This window comes from Hyaena hyaena, unplaced genomic scaffold (genome assembly GCF_003009895.1).
Source record: "Hyaena hyaena isolate Hyena2069 unplaced genomic scaffold, ASM300989v1 scaffold_243, whole genome shotgun sequence".
NCBI classification, from domain to species: Eukaryota; Metazoa; Chordata; class Mammalia; order Carnivora; family Hyaenidae; genus Hyaena; species Hyaena hyaena.
The window spans coordinates 1,601,691-1,626,333 of NW_024080872.1; the positions used below are offsets into that span (position 1 = coordinate 1,601,691).

Consider the following 24,643-nt stretch of genomic DNA (forward strand, 5'->3'; position numbering starts at 1 on the left):
TGTGATGGCATTAGAGACTGGTAGCTCTAAGCGGCCACAGGAAACAGCATAATGACAACCAAAAAAAGGTCAGTTGATGAAAAATCACTTTTACTCGACACAAACTTTCTAGTTACTTTCATATCACTGTTCCCTCCACCAGCCTGGACCAACAAAGGCTGAACTAAAACGTAATATAGCTAAGGCTCTAAGACCCAGCTATACTTGTTTGGTCAACAACTTGATATGTATTAATATATATAATATTTATATTATATACATATATAATTTTTAAAGGAGATAGTTTTATTGAATACTCCGCAAGGGACTGGTAGTCAGGACAGCAGAGAGACCTTTTGCCAACAATGACAGTTTATAAGTTACACAGGTTATACACAAGAATATGTCCACTGTAACAAAAATGAAACGGTGCAGGGATTGCACACGGCAGAAAGGGTTAAGGCAACATTTACCTGGCGCCCTAATGCTTCCAGACTTTCGCTGTGCATTGACGTTCATATATATGTACATATATTATCTATTTTTTCTCCCAATAGATGGGATTATGCAATACGTATTGTCCTGTAACTTTAACATACCACACAACTCACTCATTTATAGTGTAGAGTTCAGCAGTTTTTAGGACATTCAAGATACTACGTGCAACCACATCCACCAGTTTTAGGATATAGGATTCTTGCCCCTTGTGATTCTGAGATGCTTGAGGACCACTGCTCTAAATCTCCATCACTGCCCTAAAGTGGCTTTCATTACCTGGTTTAAAGCCTATTTTGAAAACTAACAGGAGCTGGGGTGCCTGGGTGGCTCAGTCAGTTAAGCAGTTAAGCATCTGACTTTAGCCTAGGTCATGATCTCATGGTTCATGAGTTCGAGCCCCGCCCTGCATCGGGCTCTGTGCTGACAGCGCAGGGCCTGGAGCTGCTTCGGATTCTGTGTCTCCCTCTTGGCCCCACTCACACTCTGTCTCTCTCTCAAAAATAAATAAACATTTAAAAAACCTTTTTTTTTTAATTAGCTGGAGCACACACATTGGCTTTAACAGGTGACTGGATAAGGTAGATATATAGTGGAGGGGTGAGTTTCTTTTTATTTTTCTTCAGAGTGACTACTTTAACATAACAAAAACAACTTCTTCCCCTCAGACTTCTCCTCTAGTTATGGCCCCTCATTCTCTCTTCCCAAAGCCTTGACTAACTGACAATTAAAGCATTTCATAGCATTGTGATGCCGGGAGATGGACAGCTTCTCCTTCCTGACTCTCACATTTCTGCCACCAGCCGATAAACCATAAAACCCGGCTCCCACTCCAAACCAAAATATTGGAAGATATGATCTCACTGAATTGCAGATGGGACCTGGAATGGAATTTAGAGATCTTGCAAGTCAAGCCACATTTTGGAAAGGAGACAAATGAGGCCCAGAGAAATGACATGACACAACAAAGCCACACAGCAAGAAGACTCTTGTCTTACTGTGTCATCAACTTCCCAGCCCACCAAAGCTGTACCCTACACACTGCCTTAGACTACGGTAGGGCTTCACCAGGAACATGCATGAAATTCACCAGGGGAGACTCCTTTGGAAAATACATGCAGAGACATTTCTTTTCTTTTTTTTTTCTAATCTTACTAGAGGGAACACTGATATAATTTAATTATACATAGAAGACACTGATGGACATCCAGTATTTTATTGTATTCTAATCCAGCAGCAATGCCCACAGAGGTCAGGGAGTGTCCACAAAGGTTAAAAGTACTGGAACTGCTTACCCTTATGCTAATTAGCTCCACATTGCAGTTCCTTTCTTTTTTTTTTTTTTAATATTTATTTATTTTTGAGAGAGAGAGAGAGAGCAAGTTAGGGAGGGGCAGAGAGAGAGAGGGAGGCACAGAATTCGAAACAGGCTCCAGGCTCTGAGCTGTCGGCATAGAGCCAGATGCGGGGCTCGAACCCAGGAGCCGTGAGATCATGACCGGCGCCAAAGTCAGACGCTAAACTGACTGAGCCCCCCAGGCACCCCAGCCACACTGCAGTTTCTGATGTCTGGTTTCTGTTCTTGGCTTTCTACTGTACTTCCGTTCCGTCCTTTGGTGGCACTGATTACCTCTTACATGTACCAGTGTGTTTACACCCCGCTGTCCTTACCTACACTCCCACACCTGCTACTGTCAACGAGCTGAGACACCAAATAAATATGATCTTCGGAACTATGATAACAAGGTGACAGTTAAAACAAGCCATGAGTGAGGAACCAGAAAATTTAGTGTAGGGACACTGGGATATTTATATTGGCAGAGACAAACTGGAAAGTCGATGTTGCCAGACCCAACATTCTTTAAGAAAGTGGCCAAGAGCAAGACCTTCTTCATACAAACAAAAACAAATAATGAATTCTGGGGATTTTTATTTTGTTTTTAAATTTTATTTATTTTTTAATGTTTATTTTTGAGAGAGAGATAGAGTGTGAGCAGCGGAGGGGCAGAGGGAGAGGGAGACAGAATCGGAAGCAGGCTCCAGGCTCCGAGCTGTCAGCACAGAGCCCGAAGCGGGTCTTGAACCCATGAACCATGAGATCATGACCTGAGCCGAGGTCAGACACTCAACAGACTGAGCCACCCAGGGGCCCCTGGGGACTTTTTTTTTTTTAACATCAGGATGGCATGCAGTTTTCCCCTCAAGGCTGCTTCTCTGAGGTTTGTTTGCTCTTGTTATGATTCATAAACGTTTTTTTTTAAAGAGCAGTTTTAGGTTCACAGTGAAATGGAAGGGAAAGTACAGAGAGTTCCCATAGGTAGGCACCCTGTCCACTCACAGGCACAGCCCTCGGTCCCCACTATCGCATCGCATGTCACCAACACCCTGGGTGGTTCTTTGGGCCATTTGAAGATGACCCAAGGGACCGCTTAGATTACCTGTAACACGACAGAGCTGTGGGTATTGCTGGTAAAGATGCGTGTGGTTCCTGACTTGGATGACTGCAGATGCGACGACAGACCCATCTCGCTGCTTCCAAGGGACAATTTCATGTGTTGGTCTTCCTCCTCCACCAGAGATCTGAAGAGTTTTATAAATCAGAAGGAGAGGCAGTAATTAAAAGTTGATCTATAACTCACAATGATGACTTTAGGGACATAAGCAGTCGCTAGCGCCAATCATTTGATGACAGCATATACTGAATTTTGTTTCATTGAGTTTTTAGCTGATACCCTTCTACATCATAGAAGAAATGACATATATTTGGAAAAGCTTTTCAAGGTCGGAAAAGATAAATTAGGAGTGAGAAATCAACCTAAAAGCTGGTTCAAGACTATACTCAAAGGGTTTTTTGTATTTTTAGTGCCGGAGTAATAGCTTTTGGTATTCTACTGTTGTGGTAGCGGTAACATTAAATTGTGTTAAACACAGTTAAAATTACTTTGGAATACCTAATTTTAGAAAGAGAAAAACAACAGCTATCATTTACTGAATAGTCACTATGTGTCAGGTACTTGCCAAGAAATTTACACACGTGACCTCATATAATCCTTAAAACAATCCAAAGCAATAGGTACTATTATTATCTCCTTTGTATTAAGGGTAGGGAAAATGAGTTCCAGAAAAGTTTCAATAAGTTACCTAAGGTCACAGAATTATTAAAGTAGTTGGGTCAGCATTTGAATCTAAGTCTAGTATGATTCTAAACTCCACAGATCTTGTTAATAAAAGTCAAAGATTAACTGATATATTAGTACACTGCTTCCTCTTCTGTCATTAGTTATGATTCTTTTTTCAAAAATTCTAATGTTTATTTTATGTTTGAAAGACAGGGCACGAGAAGGGGAGGGGCAGAGAAAAAGGAAGACACAGGATCCAAAGCAGGCTCCGGGCTCCGAGCTGTCAGCACAGAGCCCGACGCGGGGCTCGAACCCACGAATTGTGATATCATGACCTGAGCCCAAGTCAGCGCTTAACTGACTGAGCCACCCGGGAGCCCCTCATTAGTTATAATTCTAATCCGTCCCCAACAGAACCAAAATTTTATACGTGAATGAATTTCTTTTCCTAGCAGTATCTCTCATTTATCATTTTGGGATTATTTAGTTAAATAGCTACAGTCTAGTGGCATTTCCATGTTTTCCAAGACACAAAACAGTAAAAATAATAAATGCAAGCTATGCCCATGTACATATTACATTAATAACTTTTCAGGGTCCATAAAAAGGACTGGGGAACCTGCATTCAACAGGTCAGGTTGTTTTCACAGAGAATATGCAAAGTACTTAAAAAGGAGCCTCAGGTAACACTAACAATTGACGCACCACAGTACAACCTTTTATTACCAAAGACCAAGCAAGCTTGCGCTACCTTAGATAGACGTTGCCAGAAGCGTCTCTGAATCATCTAAGGGCACGGAGCCTGGTGGCCGTGAATGGGTTTGTACACTCACGAAGCAGACTGCTAAAATGGACACTGGGGAAGGAGGAGGAGGAATAGATTTTCAAGTCCTAGAACTCCACTTTTGCTATTTACCTCTTTTACATGTTGAATTGTTTTTTTTTTTTTTTTTTTTTAATTTTTAAGGTTTTCTTTGTAAGTACGCACTCTACTCAGCATGGGGATTGAACCCACAACCCCAAGATCAAGAGTCGTGCACGCCAGCAGCTGAGGCAGCCCGGCCTTCCAAATTATTTGTTTTTCTAACTCTGGTCTATCCACTATCATAAAGATTTCACTTGTTATCTACCCTACCTCTAATCTCAATTGATCAGTTTGAACAAGAAAATAGTCTGAAGACTATACCATACTTTTAATAAAGATCCTGCTTTTTGAATCCTCACATCAACCAAATGGTTTTAAATCCTATAATAATTAGCGAAAGTTCTGGCCTCAAGGGTGACATCAATTCCTCTTAATGATATCAGAGCCATGGTATAACCAAAAATGAATGAATAATATATGACCATGTTTTATTCAACTCTCATGGATATTTAATAAAGAGAATAATTTAAGTAAGATTTTAACAAGCATAAAAGAAAATGAATATAGCTTTCGACTAATTTCAGAAACAGCCTTAAAAAGAATTAAATTACATACACGACATATAGCACACACACACTCACATACCCTTTGAAACAGCTTTTGCAGACAGACATTTAAAATTATGGAATCAATTGGAAAAGTGGGAAACAGAGGTGGTGACTGGTATCCCCTAACCGGAAAATTTCCATTCAGACAGAATTATTTTAATGAAATATCCAAGCAGAATGTTTTATGATTTTCTGTATTCCCTGCACAGAACGTAGCACTTGAGAGTTTTAACATATGTCATCTGAATGAACACAGAATCTCATTTTTGTGGACACTTCTTTCTCATGCAGGGCCATAAATGACCATCAATTATCATTTTTATAGAACCACAGATAAAAAAGGGACAGGAATAAAGCTGAAGCCACATTGCGCCCATGACATATCCTGGCAATTGCTTTTTTTCCAGAAACTACAGATAACAACTTGTTTACTTGTCATTTGTCTCTCGCTCTTAAAATTGAAAAGCAGGATATGAAAACACGGCCTTTTCTCGGCAAGATAATATGCTTGGCTTTCTAATTAATTACTTCAGAAGCTGAAGAAGCCTTCACTAAAATCATCTTCTTTATGACTTTTCATCAACATATGTTGACTTTGTACCATTCCGAACGCTTCCTATTATTTCTGCATCAGTAACAATACGTGCCATGTCAACCTTCTCAGCCGATTTGATATTCTCTTCTATCTTCTTTTCATTAAGTTTACGGGATGGATGTGAAGAGCATTGTTTTTCAGCACTGCAAGGGGGTAAAACCTCTCTGCAAAGCCCAGGCCGCAATAATATAAAACTATCCTTAAAGGAATGATTATTTGAGTAATTCCCAGAACAAAGATTATTTTAAAAATCTTATTATTGGGGCACCTGGGTGGCTCAGTCGGTTAAGCGTCTGACTTCTGCACAGGTCATGATCTCATGATCTGTGAGTTTGAGCCCCGCGTCGGGCTCTGTGCTGACAGTTCAGAGCCTGGAGATTCTGTATCTTCAGATTCTGTGTCTCCCTCTCTCTCTGCCCCTTCCCTGCTCGGACTCTGTCTCTCTCTCTCAAAAATAAATAAATATTAAAAAAAAAAACTTTTAAATAAAAATCTTTTTTTTTTTTTTTAAGTCCTATAGTTAAAAGCAGCGTCACGACCAGCGGTTCTCAGAAGGGGCCGGAGGACGAAGTGGACTTTGTTTCTCTGCTCCCCATGTTTGGCAATGTTGGGAGCCCGTTTTCATCATTGCGAGGGTGTGTGTGTGCTCCCTTCATCTAGTGGGATGCTGCTAAACATCCCAGCAATGCACAGGAAAATTCTCGACGGCAAAGATGTACTTAGGCAAAAATGTCAAGAGTGCCAAGACTGAGAAACTTGATACAGAGAGATTAACCTACTTAGGAAAATTTTTCTAAAGCAATTTTGTGTTGTCAATTACTCCCCAGTCTGAGGGCTGACTACATGAGGATAATGCTGGCAGTAAGAAACACAGTGGGATTATTAATTACCATTAATTCTTCCAAGATTACCTAACAATAAAATACCTCAGCTTTCCTCCAGCCCCACAATTTGAACACTCAAGTGTTTACAGGAGATAGGTAGATAATGGCTTTGAAGTTTATAAGACAATTGTGCAGGAGAGCTTTTGTTCTATATAAATTCACGTGAGAATAATAATTTTCTAATTCTGCTTAAAACATCTGCTATGTGGATTCACTTTTACGTGCTAACTTAGATTCAAGCAAAGTCCAAAGGCGCCTGGGTGGCTCAGTCGGTTGAGCTCCGACTCTTGGTTTCAGCTCAGGTCATGATCTCATGGTTCGTGAGTTTGAGCCCTGCATCAGGCTCAGCGCTGCTAGTGTGGAGCCTGCTTGCGATTCTCTCTCTCATTCTCTCTCTCTCTCTCTCTCTCTCAAAATAAAAAAATAAACTTAAAAAAAGAAAAATCAAGCAAATCCTGCCCAAATAGCCCCATTTCATCAATGCTATAAAATTCTTCCCCAGAGAGGGTATGTTCATCAATTTTCTGTCCAAAAAGCAAACCTGTTTCCTATATCTGTGTATTTGCTATCAAGCCACCCCAGCCCATCCCACTATTGCTGGACAAATCTTATTTTCTTAACAATGACCAACCACCGAGCACAAAAGCAATCTTTCACAAAGTGTACATGAATCACTCAACTGTGCTTGTTCGAAGAGAACCATGACTTTTTCAAAGAGCGTTAGAGTAGAGACAGAAGCACTGATCATTTTCCCGAAAGCTCTGCAAAGGTGGTCAAGGGGAACACACAGAAACTACGCTATTTCTTTGCACTGACACTTGAAGACAAAAGAAACAGAAAGTCTAAGCGACTGTCATGCTAACAAGGTGATGCTAGCGTCGTAATCTTGCCTAAAAAAATGATCATACTTTAAAAATCACCCCCAAGGAAAACGTGTGTCCATGTTATGAGCACACAATTCATATGGATAGAAGTGTGAATGGTTAACGGATGGAAAATGGTCAACCTCATTAGTATTCCAGAATATGCAAATTAGAGCAAAGATTCCTGTAAACTTTCAACCTGTAAACTTAGAGAGAAATTGCTAGTGCAACCATGTATTAAGTCCCTGCTGTCAACGTGGCGCTGTTCACCCAAGTGGAATTTTTAAATTTTTTTTAAATAAAAAAAAAATGTCTATTCTTGAGAGAGAGAGAGAGAGACAGTGTGAGCAGGGAAAGAGAGAGAGAGAGACAGAGAGAGGCAGAGAGAGGGACAGAGAGAGAGAGAGAGAATGAGAGACACACACAGAGTCTGAAGCAGGCTCCAGGCTCTGAGTACAGAGTACAGCACAGAGCCCGACGCGGGGCTTGAACCCATGAGCCTGGAGCTCATGACCTGAGCCGAAGTCGGACGCTCAACGGACTGAGCTACCCAGGTGCCCCTGGAATTCTTAATTTTTAAAAACCATCAAATGGCCACATTTTTTTTAAATAGTGAACACCAGGACGATGAAAGACTATGCATTACATGTCTGAGCTGGTAGGCAGGCTGCAGCATGGATGTCCTGTCAATCTGGCTGAAATAGGTTTTCTAGAGTGAAGAGCTCTGTGGAGGTTATTAGCTTGGTAGCCGGTCTATAAAGAACCTGTACTCTCAGAATTCACTATAGCAACTGGGTTTGTTGGCACGTGCTGTGAGTACAGGAGAAGAGTGTCTCACTGCGGCATTATTTGGCTCCAAAGCCTCAAAGAGTCTTCCAATACTCCATACCAAATAACAACAACAACAACAACAACAACCCACCAGAACCCCCCCAAATCCACTAAAATGAGTACTTTTGTGTTTAAAAAATGATGTCTCATCTTGATAAATGATGAAAGGCACATCTCCGTTTTTTGCTTTCTACCACTCCAAGCACCAGATCATGTGATACAGAAAGCCAGGTGAGGGCAAATATCTCTGTCAAGGAAGAAGGGATGTTTTGGTGCTTTGTGAAATTATTAACATGAAAAAGCATGCAAATGCAGTTGATTTTTTTTCTTAGTGGAGATGGGGCTGGAACTGTGAGATCATGACCTGGGCCGAAATCACGAGTCGGACACTTAACTTTCTAAGCCACCCAGCCACCCCTCCCATGTTTTTTTTTAATTTTGGAGAGAGCGACAAAGGTACAACTATATGAATAGCACCTTGAACTTTCCTCTATTTAGTTCCTAATTAGCTTCGTAGCACTTCTTTTTGGTTGCCACCATTATATTACAAAGTGGTTAAACCCAACAGTGTGTTTTATTATTATTTTTTAAAGTTTTATGGTTTTAAGTAATCTCTGTACCTAGTGTGGGGCTCGAACTCACAACCCCAAGACCACGAGTTGCATGCTCTGCCTACCGAGTCAGCCGGACAGTCCCCAACAATGCATTTTAATAACACGACTCCTCTAGAACAATTTCTCCGAGTAACAGCATCATCATAACTGAAAGTCAGCACCCGAGGTTAGTAGGCAAGAACACCCCCAATAACAAAACAAAGCATAAATCAAAGCAAAAATAAAAGCCACGAATGGCAAATGGTGGAGAAAGACAACCAGTGGGCTTGGTTAATCAGAGTATTGACTCGTGCTTTCCACCACCCGTCCCCCAGAGAACGAGAGTATATATTTGTCACACTCACAATTTAAAAAGAAAATCAAGAAAAAGGTTTTCTTCAAAGAAGTACTCGCCCTCCATTTGTTTTTGTGCTCCGAAACAGAGAAGTGTCTGTAGCCTCGGCATTTGCTGAATGAAACAGTTCTTGTGGTAAAGTTGCATGGCAGGTGGGGGAGAAATGTAGCCACCTGTTCCCATACTCATTTGAATCGAGTGCTAAATCTGTCAAGGTATTTCCTTCCACCCTTGAGAAATAAATTAAAAACTTAAGATGGGAGGAGTTGTTCCCCATTGATTTTTCTATACATTCAAAGTATGCGTACTACATTGAACGCGAAAGATATTTTTAGCCTTCCTACCTCACAAAAGTTACAGTCTTAACTAGCCTTCCTCATCCCTCCCAAACAAAAGCTGGGTGATACACACCACACCACACACACGCATACACACACACTCGGCTTCCATTAAAAAAAATGGGAAATTGTTTTTAAAAAATCAGAAAGAATTCCGATTTATGAAGTAAGGCAATATGTATACAATAAGCCCAGTATTTTCAATTTGAAGAAAGAGAGAAAAAAACTTAAAAGCTTCAACTATTTGTAAAGATATGTCCCAACTAAAATGTCATTTACAGCATCATTACACAAAGAAATTATAAACATCAAAGCAACTTTTCTTAAAAAGGCATAAATTAAGAGCCGTTTAAGAAACGATGGAGAACATCTCTCTTACTGAAGGGCTTGCCCGGAAGAAATCATGAAAGATAGAGCTTTGGTTAGTTATTTCTATTTTTTAGTGACATAAATATAAGTACCTTGTTGTCAACTTGCAATGGATTCACTAATGGAAATCGTTAGCATGTACGCTATAAAATAGAGGCTAATCTTCACAAGGCTTTCTGTCCTGCAGCAGCAATATCACAATCCACAAAAGAAAAAAGGTTCAAGGTGACAGGGTCAGATTGCAAAATGATTTCCTAAAGCAACGAGGCTTCTCTATATGCATGCGTCTGTCACGTTTAAAATAAAATCCCATTAATAAATAGCTGATGTCAGTTTTAACATAGAAATAAGATCGTTTCCCCAACACCTGCTGTGGACCAGGCATCGTGCCAGACACATTCTCTGAGCTACTTAATCCTCTTAACAATCCCATTTTAAAGATAGGAAACTGAAGCTCGGAGAGTTTAAGGCTTCGCCAAGAGTTCTGGCAAATTATGATTTGAACTTGAGTCTGATTCCAGAGCCCACGACGGTCCCCTTATGCCAAGCCTAAAAAAATAAATGAAAACCAGCAGAGAGTAGAGGTCCTAGGGCAATTGTCAATTCAATGCTTCATGTCTAAAGGAAGATCTCAGAAAGACACATTCTGTGAGAGGAAAGTAATTTTTTGGTTGGATTAGTTCAATCGAAAATTACCCACTTTTACCACTTCCAGAAAAACAATACCGCTGCTCAAACTCTCTCACGCCATTCTCCCAACACACACAGGGCAAGGAGGTAGCACATCTTAGTACATAACTCAGATCAAATATAGGGAGAACTCTACTGGCATCAGCATTTAACGGAACAGATTCTGAATTCCAAGGCCACCCATCACTATCCCAGAAATAGCACCACGACACAGATGAGGGAATTGGGCTAAACAAATGGAATGACAAATGATACTCCATTAGATAACTAAAAGCATGCGCACCAAATACCTCAATCCTGTCCCTGAAAACCTTTAAAATTAATGTTTGCTCCCTCTACCTACCATATTGCAATACTTTAGTCTTTCTTCATCTTTTGAAATTCATATGCCAGTTAAACTCCATCGGGTCTCATGTATCTAGACCTGAAAATTCTTCCATTTAGAAGCTTGGCTCATCTATTATGTCTCATTTTTCACGTTTCTTATTAATACCGTGATAAACGATATAGATACATACATGCACACACAGACACCTGAAGTAGAGATAAAAGAGTAGGGAAAAGAATGCATTCCTATATGCTGATTCCGTACCTGCGATACGTATACTAACTAGGTCAAAGCTTCCTTGCCCTAAAGCCACAGAAGGTAAGAGATGGTGGTACTGGGAGAGGCAATGTGTAGGTATGAGTTAGGGAAAATGGCACGCGTTCCCATCGCTGTCAATAACCCCCTTCACAGGACACAGAAAAAATAGTAGTTCTAATCCTCTGGCCACACAGAAGCCCCCTGGAAGGGTGATCCACCCTACCGCCAGCACCAGCCCCGCCATGGAGAAGTCTAGCTGTACCCGAATGCCTTGGTCTTCTTCAATGCTCACATGAAGAAACTGGAATGGGAGCTCCAATACCCCCGGCAACTTTCTTTAAAGGACCTTCTTGCTTTGGCTCCCAGAAGATGTGCTCACCAAGGTGTCATTTTACTTCTATTATCTGGAGCTCACCAACTTTGAAATTTGACTATTGAGCTACGGTGCATGGCAATAGAAGGGTGTGTGATGAAAGAACTGGGCTTAGGCCTGCCTAAAATTTCAGTTTATTAAATATTCAAACATCCAAGGTATCCAATTTTTGAGTTTATTATAAAGGCAGATTCCACAAACTCAAAACCAATTAGAAATCACTGAGACAAGTCTCTCTGGGCACAGGAGGATCATTAATCAGGCGGTAAAAACTCTATCCTTCTCTGAATTTCCTAGTTATATTGAACTTTATAAAGTCAATAATTCATGACCAGACCTTAAGGGAATGTTTATTTCTCTTTTAAGAGGAAACATGGCCAAAAAACCAAAGAGTAAGACTTTTAAACTTACAAAGCCATAGCCAATTGCATTCCATGTTTTAAGAATTATAATTGGTAGCTCTGAGTCCCACTGCCTCGATGCCTCCAAAGCCTGTAATAAATGTAACAGATCTCCACCTTGATTTTGCAATGACCTACAGGCATCTCTCATTATTTCAATGAACGTGGTAAACATTTCACGACTGAATCGATCATGTTTCAATATAACATGTTTAATACGATGTGACCAAATCAATGTCTCACTATGGCGGCCAGTATGTTTCGGAAAGGGGAAGGTAACACAAACAAATATATACATATCACGGGATAGCCTCTCAACCCAACGAATCTGGGAATCACACTTGGGTTCGTTCTCTCAAGCTCATCTCAGATAAGGAGCCAATGGAAGCAAAGGGTCAAATGTACATAATAGTTCATATTAAAATGTTTCCCATTTTGTACACATCTGTGTCACCATTAAGGTGGTTGTTTTTCACAAAACGTGTTAGAAGACTTGAAGTTATCCTTCTTCTACTACGCTTACATAACCATTGCCTACCTTAATTTCTCAAGTTGTTAGGAGATGCAAACAACCTTTACAGTCCCTTTATTTACAGTCCACCCACCTATTTACACATTCAAGTGTTACATTCTAAGTAAAAATGCAGGCTTTTCTTAAAGTTTATTTACTTATTTTGAGAGAAAGAGAGAACACGAGCGAGTGGGGGAGGGACAGGGTGAGAGGAGGTAGAGAATCCCAAGCAGGCTCCAGGCTGCAAGTGGAGCATGACATGGGGTTTGAACTCATTAAACCACAAGATCATGACCTGAGCCGAAACAAAGAGTCCGCCGTTTAACTGACTGAGCCACCCAGGTGCCCCCCAAAAATGCAGTTAAAAAATTTTTTTAATGTTCATTTATTTTTGAGAGAGGGAGAGTGTGTGTGTGCAAGTGGGAGAGGGGCAGAGAGAGAGGGAGACACAGAATCTGAAGCAGGCTCCAGGCTCTGAGTTGTCAGCACACAGCCTGACACAGGGAGAGAGCTCACAGACCGAGAGATCATGACTTGAGCCAAACTTGGATGCTTTATCGACTGAGCTACCCAGGTACCCCAACCAAAAATGCAGTTTTTAACCTCAGAAATGGCTTCTGATGTTTCTTAAATACCATCAAGATCCACCATTTTACTACATTCCTAGAAATCCAAAGTAGGCTCCAGGCTCTGAGCTGTCAGCACAGAGTCCAATGCAGGGATCGAACTCTCGAGCCGTGAGATCCTGACCTGAGCTGAACCAACTGAGCCACCCACCCAGGCACGCCTAAAATATTAAGTATTCTTAATCAAATTAGTAATGATTTCCCAGCAGTGTTTTGGTTTTCGGGTTTTTTTGGAGGAGGGAAATGCAAAATAAAATTCACTAGAGAGTTTGCCACGTTGGGGGCAAGGTGTTTCTTCTTAGGAAAATTATGGCTTCTGGCGTAGAGAGGTGTTCCTAGATGGAACTCCTAAAGGGTAGATGCAGAGCATATCATTTAGACAGTATGACACAAGCATTCACAGTTGCCAGTCATTTACATGGGAATTTTAATTTATTTATTTTTAAAGTATTTATTTTGAGAAAGAGCAAGAGTGTGAGATGGGGGGTGGGGTCAGAGAGAGAGAGAGAAAGAGACAGAGAATCCCAAGGAGGCTCCATGCTGTCAGCCCAGAGCCTGACTCGGGGCTCAATCCCACTAACTGTGAGATCACGACCAGGGCCAATATCAAGAGTTGGACACCCAATCGGCTGAGCCACCCTGGCGTCCCGAAGTGGGAATTTTAAAGAGAAGATCATTGGAGCATCTTCAAACTGTGTGTATGTGTTTTGCATAAGCTACCTATGAATTGTGAAGGAGTAATGAAGGACTGCCTTGATGTGTTCGAGATAAACAGGAAAGAGGGATATTAAGCAAGAAGAGAAAAGCTTTCCTTTCCTTTCTTTCCTACAGTCTTTTAAAAGCAGTGCTTCACACCCCAACTTATAATTTCCATCTCTCAGCTGCAGGTGAGAAGGAGACAGGGGAGAGTCACCTAGTAGGTGAGGACAGCACAGAGTCAAAGTGTTAAAAATCTACCCAGCTGGTTGGAAAAAGCCATTCTAAATACTACTTCTCTCACTCACCCGGTCTATACCAGCTACTTCTGGAAGCAATAAGTCATTTGAAATCTCTAAAACCTAATCTTTTCACAGATCCCACTTGAAGGAAAAAATTGGGTTTCTTTAAATGCACTCTCAATGGAAAGCTATTTGACTTCACACTTCTAAAAGACTTTATTTTCTCTTAGTTTCTTAAAGATGTTATTTTTTAAGCTATCTCTACACCCAGTGTGGGGCTTAAGCTCACAACCCCTAGATCAAGAGTCGCACAGTCCACCGACTGAGCCGGCCAGGCGCCCCAGACTATACAGTTCTTAATGATCATTTCTGGAAGCCTGGTCAGGCAGAAGAAAGTTCAGTAATCTAAGTGTCATGCGTTCAAGAGAGCCATAGTTAGGATATTTTGGATTCTAGAAGGAAATCGTTATCATCAAAATATTTCAGTCATCTTTGACTCTTGCTTGCTGCTTCCCAGTGTCTCATGTCCAGTCAACAAAAGTACCACTGACTCTCTCTCACTTCTGGCCACGGTCACTGCCTGCACACCACACTTCTGGTATCTGTTACTTCTTACTCGGATTTGGTTATTAATATAAATTACGTATTTGTTGCTGCATAGCTACTTCACATACTGGGGCTGTATTTATAACTTTGGAAGTCACTTCCTTGCTCAAAAGTATTCAATGACTCCTCACTTCCTCCTGAACAAAATCCAAATCCCACACTCGGGTTCAAAGCTTCTTTGATTAGCCCTCCTTAACCTATTACCCATTCCAGCAAATAATTCAAAATAAATATATATTTCATGATCAGAAAATAAATGAAAAACCCAAATCTATTCACACACTATCCACTGTTTTGTTTTAGAGTATGCTGTTTTCAGACACAGTGATAGCTATGCCCCTTTGCTACTGCTAGCCGAGTAATGTGTAAAAACCATTTACTTTAAACATTTTTGCTTATTTTTTTCAATTTTCATTCCAGTGTAGTTACCATACAGTGTTATATTAGTTTCAGCTGTACACGACAGCAATTCGACAGTTCCATCCTTTACTCGGTGTTCATCAAGATAAGTGTGAGCTTAATCCCCTTCATCTTTTTCCCCACCCCCCACCCAACCTCCCCTCTGGGAACCATCTGTTCTCTACTGTGAAGAGTCTCTTGGTTTCTCTCTCTCTCTTTTCTCCTTCATTTGTTTTGTTTCTTAAATTCCACATGAGTGAAATCATATGGCATTTGTCTTTCTCTGATTTATATTGCTTAGCATTATACTCTCTAGATCCATTCATGTTGCTGTAACTGGCAAGACTTCTTTCCTTTTTATGGTTGAGTAATATTCCTGTGTGTGTGTGTGTGTGTATACACACCACATCTTATTTATCCATTCATCTATTGATGGACACTTGGGCTGCTTCCATAATTTGGCTACTGTAAATAATGCTGCAATAAACGTAGGGGTGCACGTATCCCTTTGAATTCGTGTTTTTGTTTTCTTTGGGTAAATACCCAGTAATGCGATTACTGCATTGTAAGGTAGTTCTACTGTTAATTTTTTTTTCTACTGTTAATTTTTTGAGGAACCTCCATACTGTTTTCCATACTGACAATGGCTGCACCAGTTTGCATTCCCAGCAACGGTGCACTAGGATTCCTTTTTCTCCACATCCTTGTCAACACTTGTTTCTTGTGTTTCTGATTTTAGCCATTCTCACAGGTGTGAGGTGGTATCTAACTGTGGTTTTGGTTTGTATTTCCCTGACGATGAGCGATGTGGAGCATCTTTTCATGTGTCTGTTGGTCACCTGGATGTTTTCTTTGGAGAAAAGGCTGTTCACATCTTCTGCTTTTTAACTGGATTATGTGTTTCTTTTGTTGTTGAGTTGTGTGAGCTGTTTATAGATTTTGGATACTAACCCTTTATCAGATATGCCATTTGCAAGTCTCTCCTCCCATTCACTTTGTTGTCCTTTAGTTTTGTTGTTTCCTTCACTCTGCAGAAGCTTTTTATTTTGATGTAATCCCGACAGTTTATTTTTCCATGTGTTTCCCTTGCCTCAGGAGACACAGCTAGAATATTTTAAATATTTTTGATACAAGGAAAATTTTACTTAAGTTAAATCCAATATTTGCTAAACCTCTGCAATTAGGTTAAGTCCTTTCAGGTATCAAACAAGATCGTAAATAAATGTGGTTGACAGGGCAGATGGGTATGGGGGAGAGGGGAAGGGGGGTGATGGGCATGGAGGAGAGCACTTGCGGGGATGAGCACTGGGTGTTATATGGACACCAACTTGACAATAAACTATTTAACAATAAAATAAAATAAAATAAAATGTGGGAAGCTAAAATAAATAAATGTGGTTGATTTTTAGTACTAATTTTAAATTCATGTCTCCTAAACCCTAGTTAGACTTCATTTTCTCCTACTGTGTCATTCCTTTTTTCCAATTATACACATAAAACACATTATCATTTAAGTCCAAACATATTAGCTTTAACACATACATTTGTCTAAAATTGTTTTTCCCGGGGCGCCTGGGTGGCTCAGTCAGTTAAGCGGCCGACTTCGGCTCAGGTCATGATCTCATGGTTCATGAGTTCGAGCCTCATGTGAGGCTCTGTGCTGACAGCTCAAAGCCTGGAGCCTGATTCAGATTCTGCGTCTCCTTCTCTCTCTGCCCTTACCCTGCTCACACCCTGTCTCTCACAAATAAAAATAAACATTAAAAATTTTATTTAAAAATTTGTTAAAAAAATCATTTTTCCCATTATGGTAAAGGATATCTGCAAATAAGTCAAATAACTCTTAACTTTCAGAGTAGTTGCAGTCTTGGAACAGATTATAATCTTATTTTATCAAATTACTATTTGATGAACCATGACTAAAGTATTCTGGTCATTGGTAAATTGCTTCTACTAAAATTACTTTCAGTCTGTGTAAGCGTGATGGCATTTATCAGTGGGCAAGAAACAGAACCAGGATTTTGGATTAGTTTTTTTTTGTAGGACAGATAGGCATAATTTAGTCTCTAATGTGGCTGTGATATATTAGATTCGTGCATATATCAAATGAAGGAATCCACACTCTTAAGTGAAATGATCTGCACAGGGCTACCAACCTAAAAACTACTTTCCGTAAATTCGTTTATCAACTAAACATTTACTGAGCACCTTCTATGTGCCAGACACTGCACTAGGAGATAAGTAAACAGAGAGTGGGCTGGATACTTGCTTGCAAAAAATTCACAGTAAAAGAAATAATTACGTTCCAAATGGTTGAAAGATATTTAAAAAAATAATAAATTGTCATTATTATCTATTAAGAAATATGCAGCATGCTGCATAATTCATATAAACCACAGTAACAAACCTAATTGCAAACTTTGCTCCCTGGTACGAAAGTGTCAGTTCATATATAGCATATAAGGACCAGATAAACAAGATAAATAACATTAACTTTCCTTACTATTATTTTAATTTAATTTAAAAAATTTTTTAATGTTTTATTTTGAGAGAGAGAGAGCGCTCATGCACACGTGCACGTGGGGGAGGGGCAGACAGAAAGGGAGGCACAGAATCCAAAGTAGGCTCTAGGCTCCAATCTGTCAGCACAGACCTGATGCGGAGCTCTAACCCATGCACTGTGAGATCATTACCTGATCCAAAGTCAGACACTTAATCAACTGAGCCATCCAGGTGCCCCTCTATTATTTTATTTTAAAAGACTGTCCCAGGGGCGCCTGGGTGGCTTAGTCGGTTAAGCGTCCAACTTTCGCTTAGGTCATGATCTCGCGGTTCGTGCGTTCGAGCCCCGCGTCGGGCTCTGTGCTGACTGCCAGCTCAGAGCCTGGAGTCTGTTTCAGTCTGTGACTCCCTCTCTCTCTGACCCTCCCCTGCTCACGCTGTCTCTTTCTGTCTCTCCTAGAAATAAATAAAACATAAAAAAAAAAAAAAAAAAAAGACTGTCCCAGATCACATCATATGATCTAGGGAAAAAAAAAAAGGCAGTCTCTAACTGCTTCTGTCTATATAGTGCAGCAATATGTCTATGAAAAATATTCTGATGGTCCAGGTCTCCAGTCTACTTAAGATCAAAATGTTGGTTCCAATTCCATGAACTTTTGTTTAGCTGTGGATCATGCAAAATGATTATATTCACAGAACCTTTGTAGGAAATTCCTCATAATGAATGCAAATTGCTTCATTTTGGCAATGCTAACAGATTGGATAACCTGTTCATAACCTAGAACATCCATACGCTTTTCAAAATTCTGTTTCAAATATTCTGTGGGTCCATCCAAAGTAAAGCTAGATCAAACTAAGTGAGTTAATAAGGAATTAAGTGAACTAACTGCAGACAAAAGAAAAACTCCAGTGTAATCCCTTATAAAGAGAAATGTAGTTGAGGCTTTTATAGTAAAGTAGTCTTTTTTAAAAATTTTATTTATTTTTATTTATTTTTGAGAGAAAGAGAGAGACAGAGCACAAGTGTGGGAGGCACAGAGCCCAATGTGAACCCACAAGCCATGAGATCGTGACCTGAGCCGAAGTCGGATGCTTAACCGACTGAGCCACCCAGGTGCCCCTGTAGTAAACTAGTCTTAAACATTAATGTGTAATAGAGTTGATGGAGTGGGATAAAATAACAAAAGGGAAATATAAATTAAGAATGGGTTGAATCACTGGGGAGCCTGGGTGGCTCAGTCAGTTGAGCATCTGACTATGGCTCAGGCCATGATCTCACAGTTTGTGGGTTTGAAACCCGCATCGAGCTCTCTGTTGTCAGCACAGAGCCTGCTTCAGATCCTCTGTCCCCCTCTCTCTCTGCCCCTCCACCACTTGCATTCTCTCTCTCTCAAAAAAAAATAAACATTAAGAAAAAAGAATGGGTTGAATCATCAAATACAAACATGCATTAAGGAAAAGTAATCTAACATAGAAATATCACATTCTCTTTATAAAGGTATGACAAAGAATAATTTGTAAGTTTCCTTCCAGCTCTTGGATTCAAAGAACTGTCCATGAATATGATAAATATGTTCTTTTTTTTTTTTTTTTTAAAGTAAGCTCTACACCCAAAGTAGGGCTTGAACTCACCAACCAGAGATTAAGAGCCATGTGCTCTACAGACTGACCAGCCAGGCGCCCTCATGAGTCTGCTCTATTTAAGACGGTATGGTCTTATCCCACTGATCAGTGGGGTCACTCTCATGGGTGTTTCCTTCTCAAAATGTTAGTACTGTAAAATACAGGATCCAACCCTTTTATTTTTTTAATTTAAAATTTTTTAATTTTTATTTTAGAGAGACAGAGAGTGGGGTAGAGGGGCAAAGGGAGAGAAATAGAAAGAATCTGAAGCAGGCTCCACACTCATCATGAAGCCTGACGTGGGGCTCGATCTCATGACTGGGGGATCATGACCTGAGCTGAAATCAAGAGCTGGACGCTCAACAGACTGGGCCACCCAGGTGCCGCTTTCCAACCCTTTTAAATCAAAAATTCAATCAAGGCCTTATATCTTCCATATAGAAGGCAGACAGGGTCCAGGGAGTTAAATAACCCGTTCTGAGCTCGGAACATTCCCCCACTCCCCTCCCAAGTTTAGAAATGTCACTTTTCAGGCCATTACTACCTTGCTGGAGAATCCAGTTTATGCTCAATAGCTGAGCGGCATAGACAGCTCTCATTTGTGGTTTTATTGTTCCTATTTTACTCCATAGCTGTTAGCTACGCAACATGCACATTTCCGGGTTTTCCTCTGCACCAAATACTGAGGGCATCAGCATGGCAACAGCCACATAATCGTATGCCAGGTAATTCTGTAGTCTCTTTTGAAGATGTTTTGAAGGTTCTCTACCACTTATATTATCCATATGACTTTCCAGTGACACGTGAAGACCTTGTAGTTGTTAAATATTTCTCTCTCATAGCCCTCATGCTTTATCTAATTCTGCACAGTCCTCCAAAGAAAATGAAAATGGGTAGAGAAAGTGGAAAGAAATGCAGAGTCCTTTTATATGTTTTCTTCAGGGGCGCCTGGGGGGCTCAGTCAGTTAAGCATCTGACTTCAGCTCAGGCTATGATCTCACGGTTTGTGGGTTCCAGCCCCGCGTAGGGCTCTGTGCTGACAGCTCAGAGCCCGGAGCCTGCTTCGGATACTGCGTCTCCCCCTCTCTCTCTCAAAAATAAATAAACATTAAATTTTTTTAATGTTTTTTTCACTTCAGCAGTACAATAAAATGCAATCAATATCAACCAACTTGTATGAGCCACTCATTTTAGAACTTTTTAGATGGCTCTAGTATCAGTGGAGTAATTCTGAATGCTTCTGCTTGTTACGTAAAACTTTATTAAGAAAACAAATTCCATGATTTTATTCCAAAGGTGGCACTAATGCTTATTAGCTTTTAAAAAGAGACTTGGAGGGGCACATGAGTAGCTCAATCAGTTAGGCATCCAACTTCAGCTCAGGTCATGATCTATCTCACGGTTCGTGAGTTCACGCCCCGCATAGGCCTCTGTGCTGACAGCTCAGAGCTTACAGCTAGCTTCCGATTCTGTGTCTCCCTTTCTCTCTGCCCTTCCCCTGCTTGCACTCTGTCTCTCTCTCTCTCTCAAAAATAAACATTAAAAAAAAAAAAGAAAAATCCCCTTAAAAGATTAATAAAAGGAGACCTAGACCATGCCAATCATCTCAAAAACAGCCTGCATTTTAAGAATTCAAATCAAAAATAAAGTTTTTAAATGATTAGCATCCTACTTTTAACTCATACCTGCATTTTATGTGTTTGTGTATACTTGTAAAATTGAGGCATACAATACATTTGTGCTTATTTTATAGGACTTGGAGCATAATAACGATGCTTTCAACACAACCCCAGATTATAGTGCTGTCCCTGGAGACTTCTACTTGTAAATAAGATTTCCAGGAAATCACCGTTGCAGAGTTTGAGAACTGCCTAGTTACGTTTGAATTATTATAATTTTCAAGAGCAAAACCACTGGCGCAGAGATTAATAAATTCAGCTTAGTAATAAAAATGTAGAATTTGTAGACCCACACCTGTATTATCCAGGCGGGCCCAATCTAATCACGTGAGTCCTCAGAAGTGGAAGAGGAAGGCAGAAGAGCAAGTCAGAAAACGGATTCATGTGAAGGGGCGTCTAGGTGCCTCTGTCCCTTAAGTGTCTGACTTCGGCTCAGGTCATGATCTCATGGTTCTTGAGTTTGAGCCCCGCATCGGGCTCTGCGCTGACAGAGCAGAGCCTGCTTGGGATTCTCTCTCTCTCTTTCTCTTGCTCTCGCTCTTGCTCTGCCCCTCCCCCACTTGCCCTCACTCTCTCTCAAAATAAATAAACTTTTTTAAAAAAGGGAAAGATTCATGTGAAAAGGACTCCTGTCATCAGTGTTGAAGACGGAGGAAGGGAGCACAAGGCAAGAGATGTAGGCGGCCTCGAGCAGCTGACATCAGCTCTTAGCTTCTAGCCAGCAAGCAGACAGGAACCTCGGTGGTCCTACCACTGAGAAGAACTGAGTTCTGCCAATGACTGCAAGGAGCAGAAAACGGATTCTCCCCGAGAGCCTCAGATGCGATCACAGCCCTGGGGACGCCTTCATGTTAGCCCAGTGAGACCCCTATCAGACTTCTGAACTAAGAAAAACTTATAATAAATTTGTATGTCCTAAGCCATTCGTTTGCAGGAATTCGTTCTGGCAGCAAGAAAACGAGTATAGAGGGTTTTGTTGTTTTTTGTGTTTTTTTTTTTTTTTTTAGTGGTTGCACACAATTAAGCAATGGGACAATTGGACAATTATGTCCACAAGACCGGACCAAACACAGGGACTCAGTAGTACCCTGGGAAAGTACTGCAAAACTCAGGACAGCTGGAGCGCTGTCCATGGTGGGACAAGGGTGGGTAGCCAAGATGGGAGAATAGTACTTCTGGAGAAACAGGAAACCGTGAAGTTAATCCTGATAATCGTATCCGAGAGGGAAGATAACCGCCCCAATGTTTTCTTACAACATCGCCACTTGAAAGCACTGCCCAGTAAAGCGGACTTCTCCTTACAACACCGCCCACTTCAAAAAAGCTTCCCTCATTTATCATACTTCTTTGTTCTTCTAATCCTAGTGAGATACCACCTAATTAAGAGCTAGCATTAAAGTAGCAAACGTCTACAAAAACAAAAAAGGCATTAGAGAAGTTAAGAGCTTTGAAATCAAGCCGACCTGAGTTTGAATTCTCACTATACCTCTTCCTTGAAGTGTAACACTGAGCAAGTTAATTAACCTCTCGGAACCACTGTGCCCTTCGGTGTAGAACAGAGATTTACCCTGATAGTAGCACTCAACAAACTGCAAACAAATGCATTTCATATGAAATTTATAATACTGGTTTTACAGGCTAGATTCAAGGTTTTTTAAAAATTTAATTAAAAAATTTTTTTAATGTTTATTTACTTTTGAGAGATAGAGAGACAGACTGTGAGCAGGGGAGGGCAGAGAGAGAGGGAGACACAGAATCTGAAGCAGGCTCCAGGCTCTGAGCTGTCAGCAAAGGTGCCCCTAGATTCAAGTTTTAAGCTCCTGGAGTTCTGAAAGGTGTTTTTATTTATATTTTTCTTAGGGAAGGCTAAGTTACTGCTCTTCTCTACCAAACCACATCCATATCTCCAAACAGCTGGAGATGCTCTTATCTTACCATAAATGTGGCAACACTGGGTAAAAACAACATATGCCCTCATCACAGGATGGCAGACCAGTGAAAATATTTTGCTATCATTGAAAACAAAATATAAATGTTTCACTAAGAGTACATCCAATGGACCAAGATCAAATTCTTGCTGCTTGAAAGGTAAAGTATGCACACTTGTGTGCTAGAAAGCACGTATGTCCTGTCCAACTTATTGGATGGCATTCCATTCTGCTTGTTTAAACAGGTTACCATTGGGGTGCCCTGGTGGCTCAGTCAGTTAGGCGTCCAACTTCAGCTCAGGTCATGATCCCATGGTTCATGAGTTCAAGCCCCACGTCGGGCTCTGTGCTGACAGCTCAGAGCCTGGAGCCTACTTTGGATTCTGTGTCTCCTTCTCTCTGACCCTCCCCTGCTTGTGCTCTGTCTCCCCCTGTCTCTCAAAAAATAAAATAAAACATTAAAAATTTAAAAAAAAAGGTTACTATCAAGTTTAAACATAAATTGGAATCATTTTCCATCTTACGTAATATGCACTTTAAAATCTGGTATTGGGGCACTTGGGTGGCTCAGTCGGTTAAGAATCTCTTGGTTTTGGCTCAGTCATAATCAGGTTCATGAGTTCAAGCCCTGCAACAGGCACTTTGCTGTCAGCACAGAGCCTGCTTCAGATCCTCTGTCTCCCTCTCTCTCTGCCCCTTCCCTACTTGTGTGTGCTCCCTCTCTCTTTCTCTTTTTTGCTCTCTCTCAAAAATAAATAAACCTAAAAAAATACTTAAATAAAATAAAATCTGTTCTCTATTTTCAAGTTGCCTGGCTGGCTCAGTCAGTGGAGCATGGGACTCTTGATCTCGGGGTTGTTAAGTTCGAGCCTCACATAGGGTGTAAATATTACTTAAAAAGTAATTAGGGGCGGCTGGGTGGCTCAGTGGAAGTGTCCAACTTCAACTCAGGTCATAGTTTGTGGAGTTCAAGCCCCACATTGGGCTCTGTGCTGACAACTCAGAGCCTGGAGCCTGCTTTGGATTTTGTGACTCCCTCTCTCTCTGCCCTTCCCTCGCTCGCACTCTGCCTCCCTGTCCTTCAAAACTAAACATTAAAAAAAAATTTTAAACTAAATTTAAGAAAATTAAAAAATCAAATCAAATCTGGTATCTGTTTTCAATTCATGTCTTCACATTTGGCCCAGACACCTTTCTCTTCTATAGTGTTTTCATTCCCATTAAATCCATTATCGGTACTGAAAGCGCAGTAAATAAGAATTAACCTGATTATCTTGGCTCAGAATTTTCATGCGAGTAAAATAAATTAAGCAATTTAACTGTTCATGAATAAGGACAGGTAGGAAGAATAGTCGCTTGGAATGACTGTAAGGACTAGCCCTACTACTTAGCAGAGTTATGCCTGGCACTGAACATAAAGTGAGTGATTCTGAAGATTATATCGTCAACATACAAGGTGAGTGAGAAAGAACTGAGCACTTTCATAAATGGATTACTCAGCAACTTCCTTATGTACCAATTCCCCACGAATCTTACACTGACCCTGCCTCTTTCTCAGAGTCCTGAAATAAAGCAATACACAGTGGTTGCCATTTCCATGTAAATATCATCATGCACAGTGCCGGCAATCCTTGACTCTTTAAACCCCAAGTTAAAGTCATTAACACAAATTCTTGCCTGTCCCTTAAGTCTTTCTTTCCCCTCTCCCTCCCCTGGCCCTACTTAGGTTCTCATCTAAATATTCTAACCTTCAAGCAGAATGTCTGGAATCCTTAGAATTCTTAGTAACTCCAGACTTCCCACGGGGAGGTGAGATTTGCATTTCTGCCTCTTTCCCTCTGGGGCAAGTGTTTCGAGGGGTATTTGGAAGGAACATTAAAGTATAAA

General features: G+C 40.6%; 1 protein-coding gene across 5 annotated transcripts in view; it reads right to left on the reverse strand.

Moving 5' to 3' along the window:
• Positions 1-24,643, reverse strand: part of KLHL13 (kelch like family member 13) — a 197,229-nt gene that overhangs the window by 40,127 nt on the left and 132,459 nt on the right. For all 5 annotated transcript variants that reach the window (XM_039244404.1, XM_039244405.1, XM_039244402.1 and 2 more), the window contains one exon: positions 2,913-3,054. In XM_039244404.1, the coding sequence (XP_039100335.1) occupies positions 2,913-3,054 (142 nt within the window). The remainder of the gene's footprint in view (positions 1-2,912; positions 3,055-24,643) is intronic.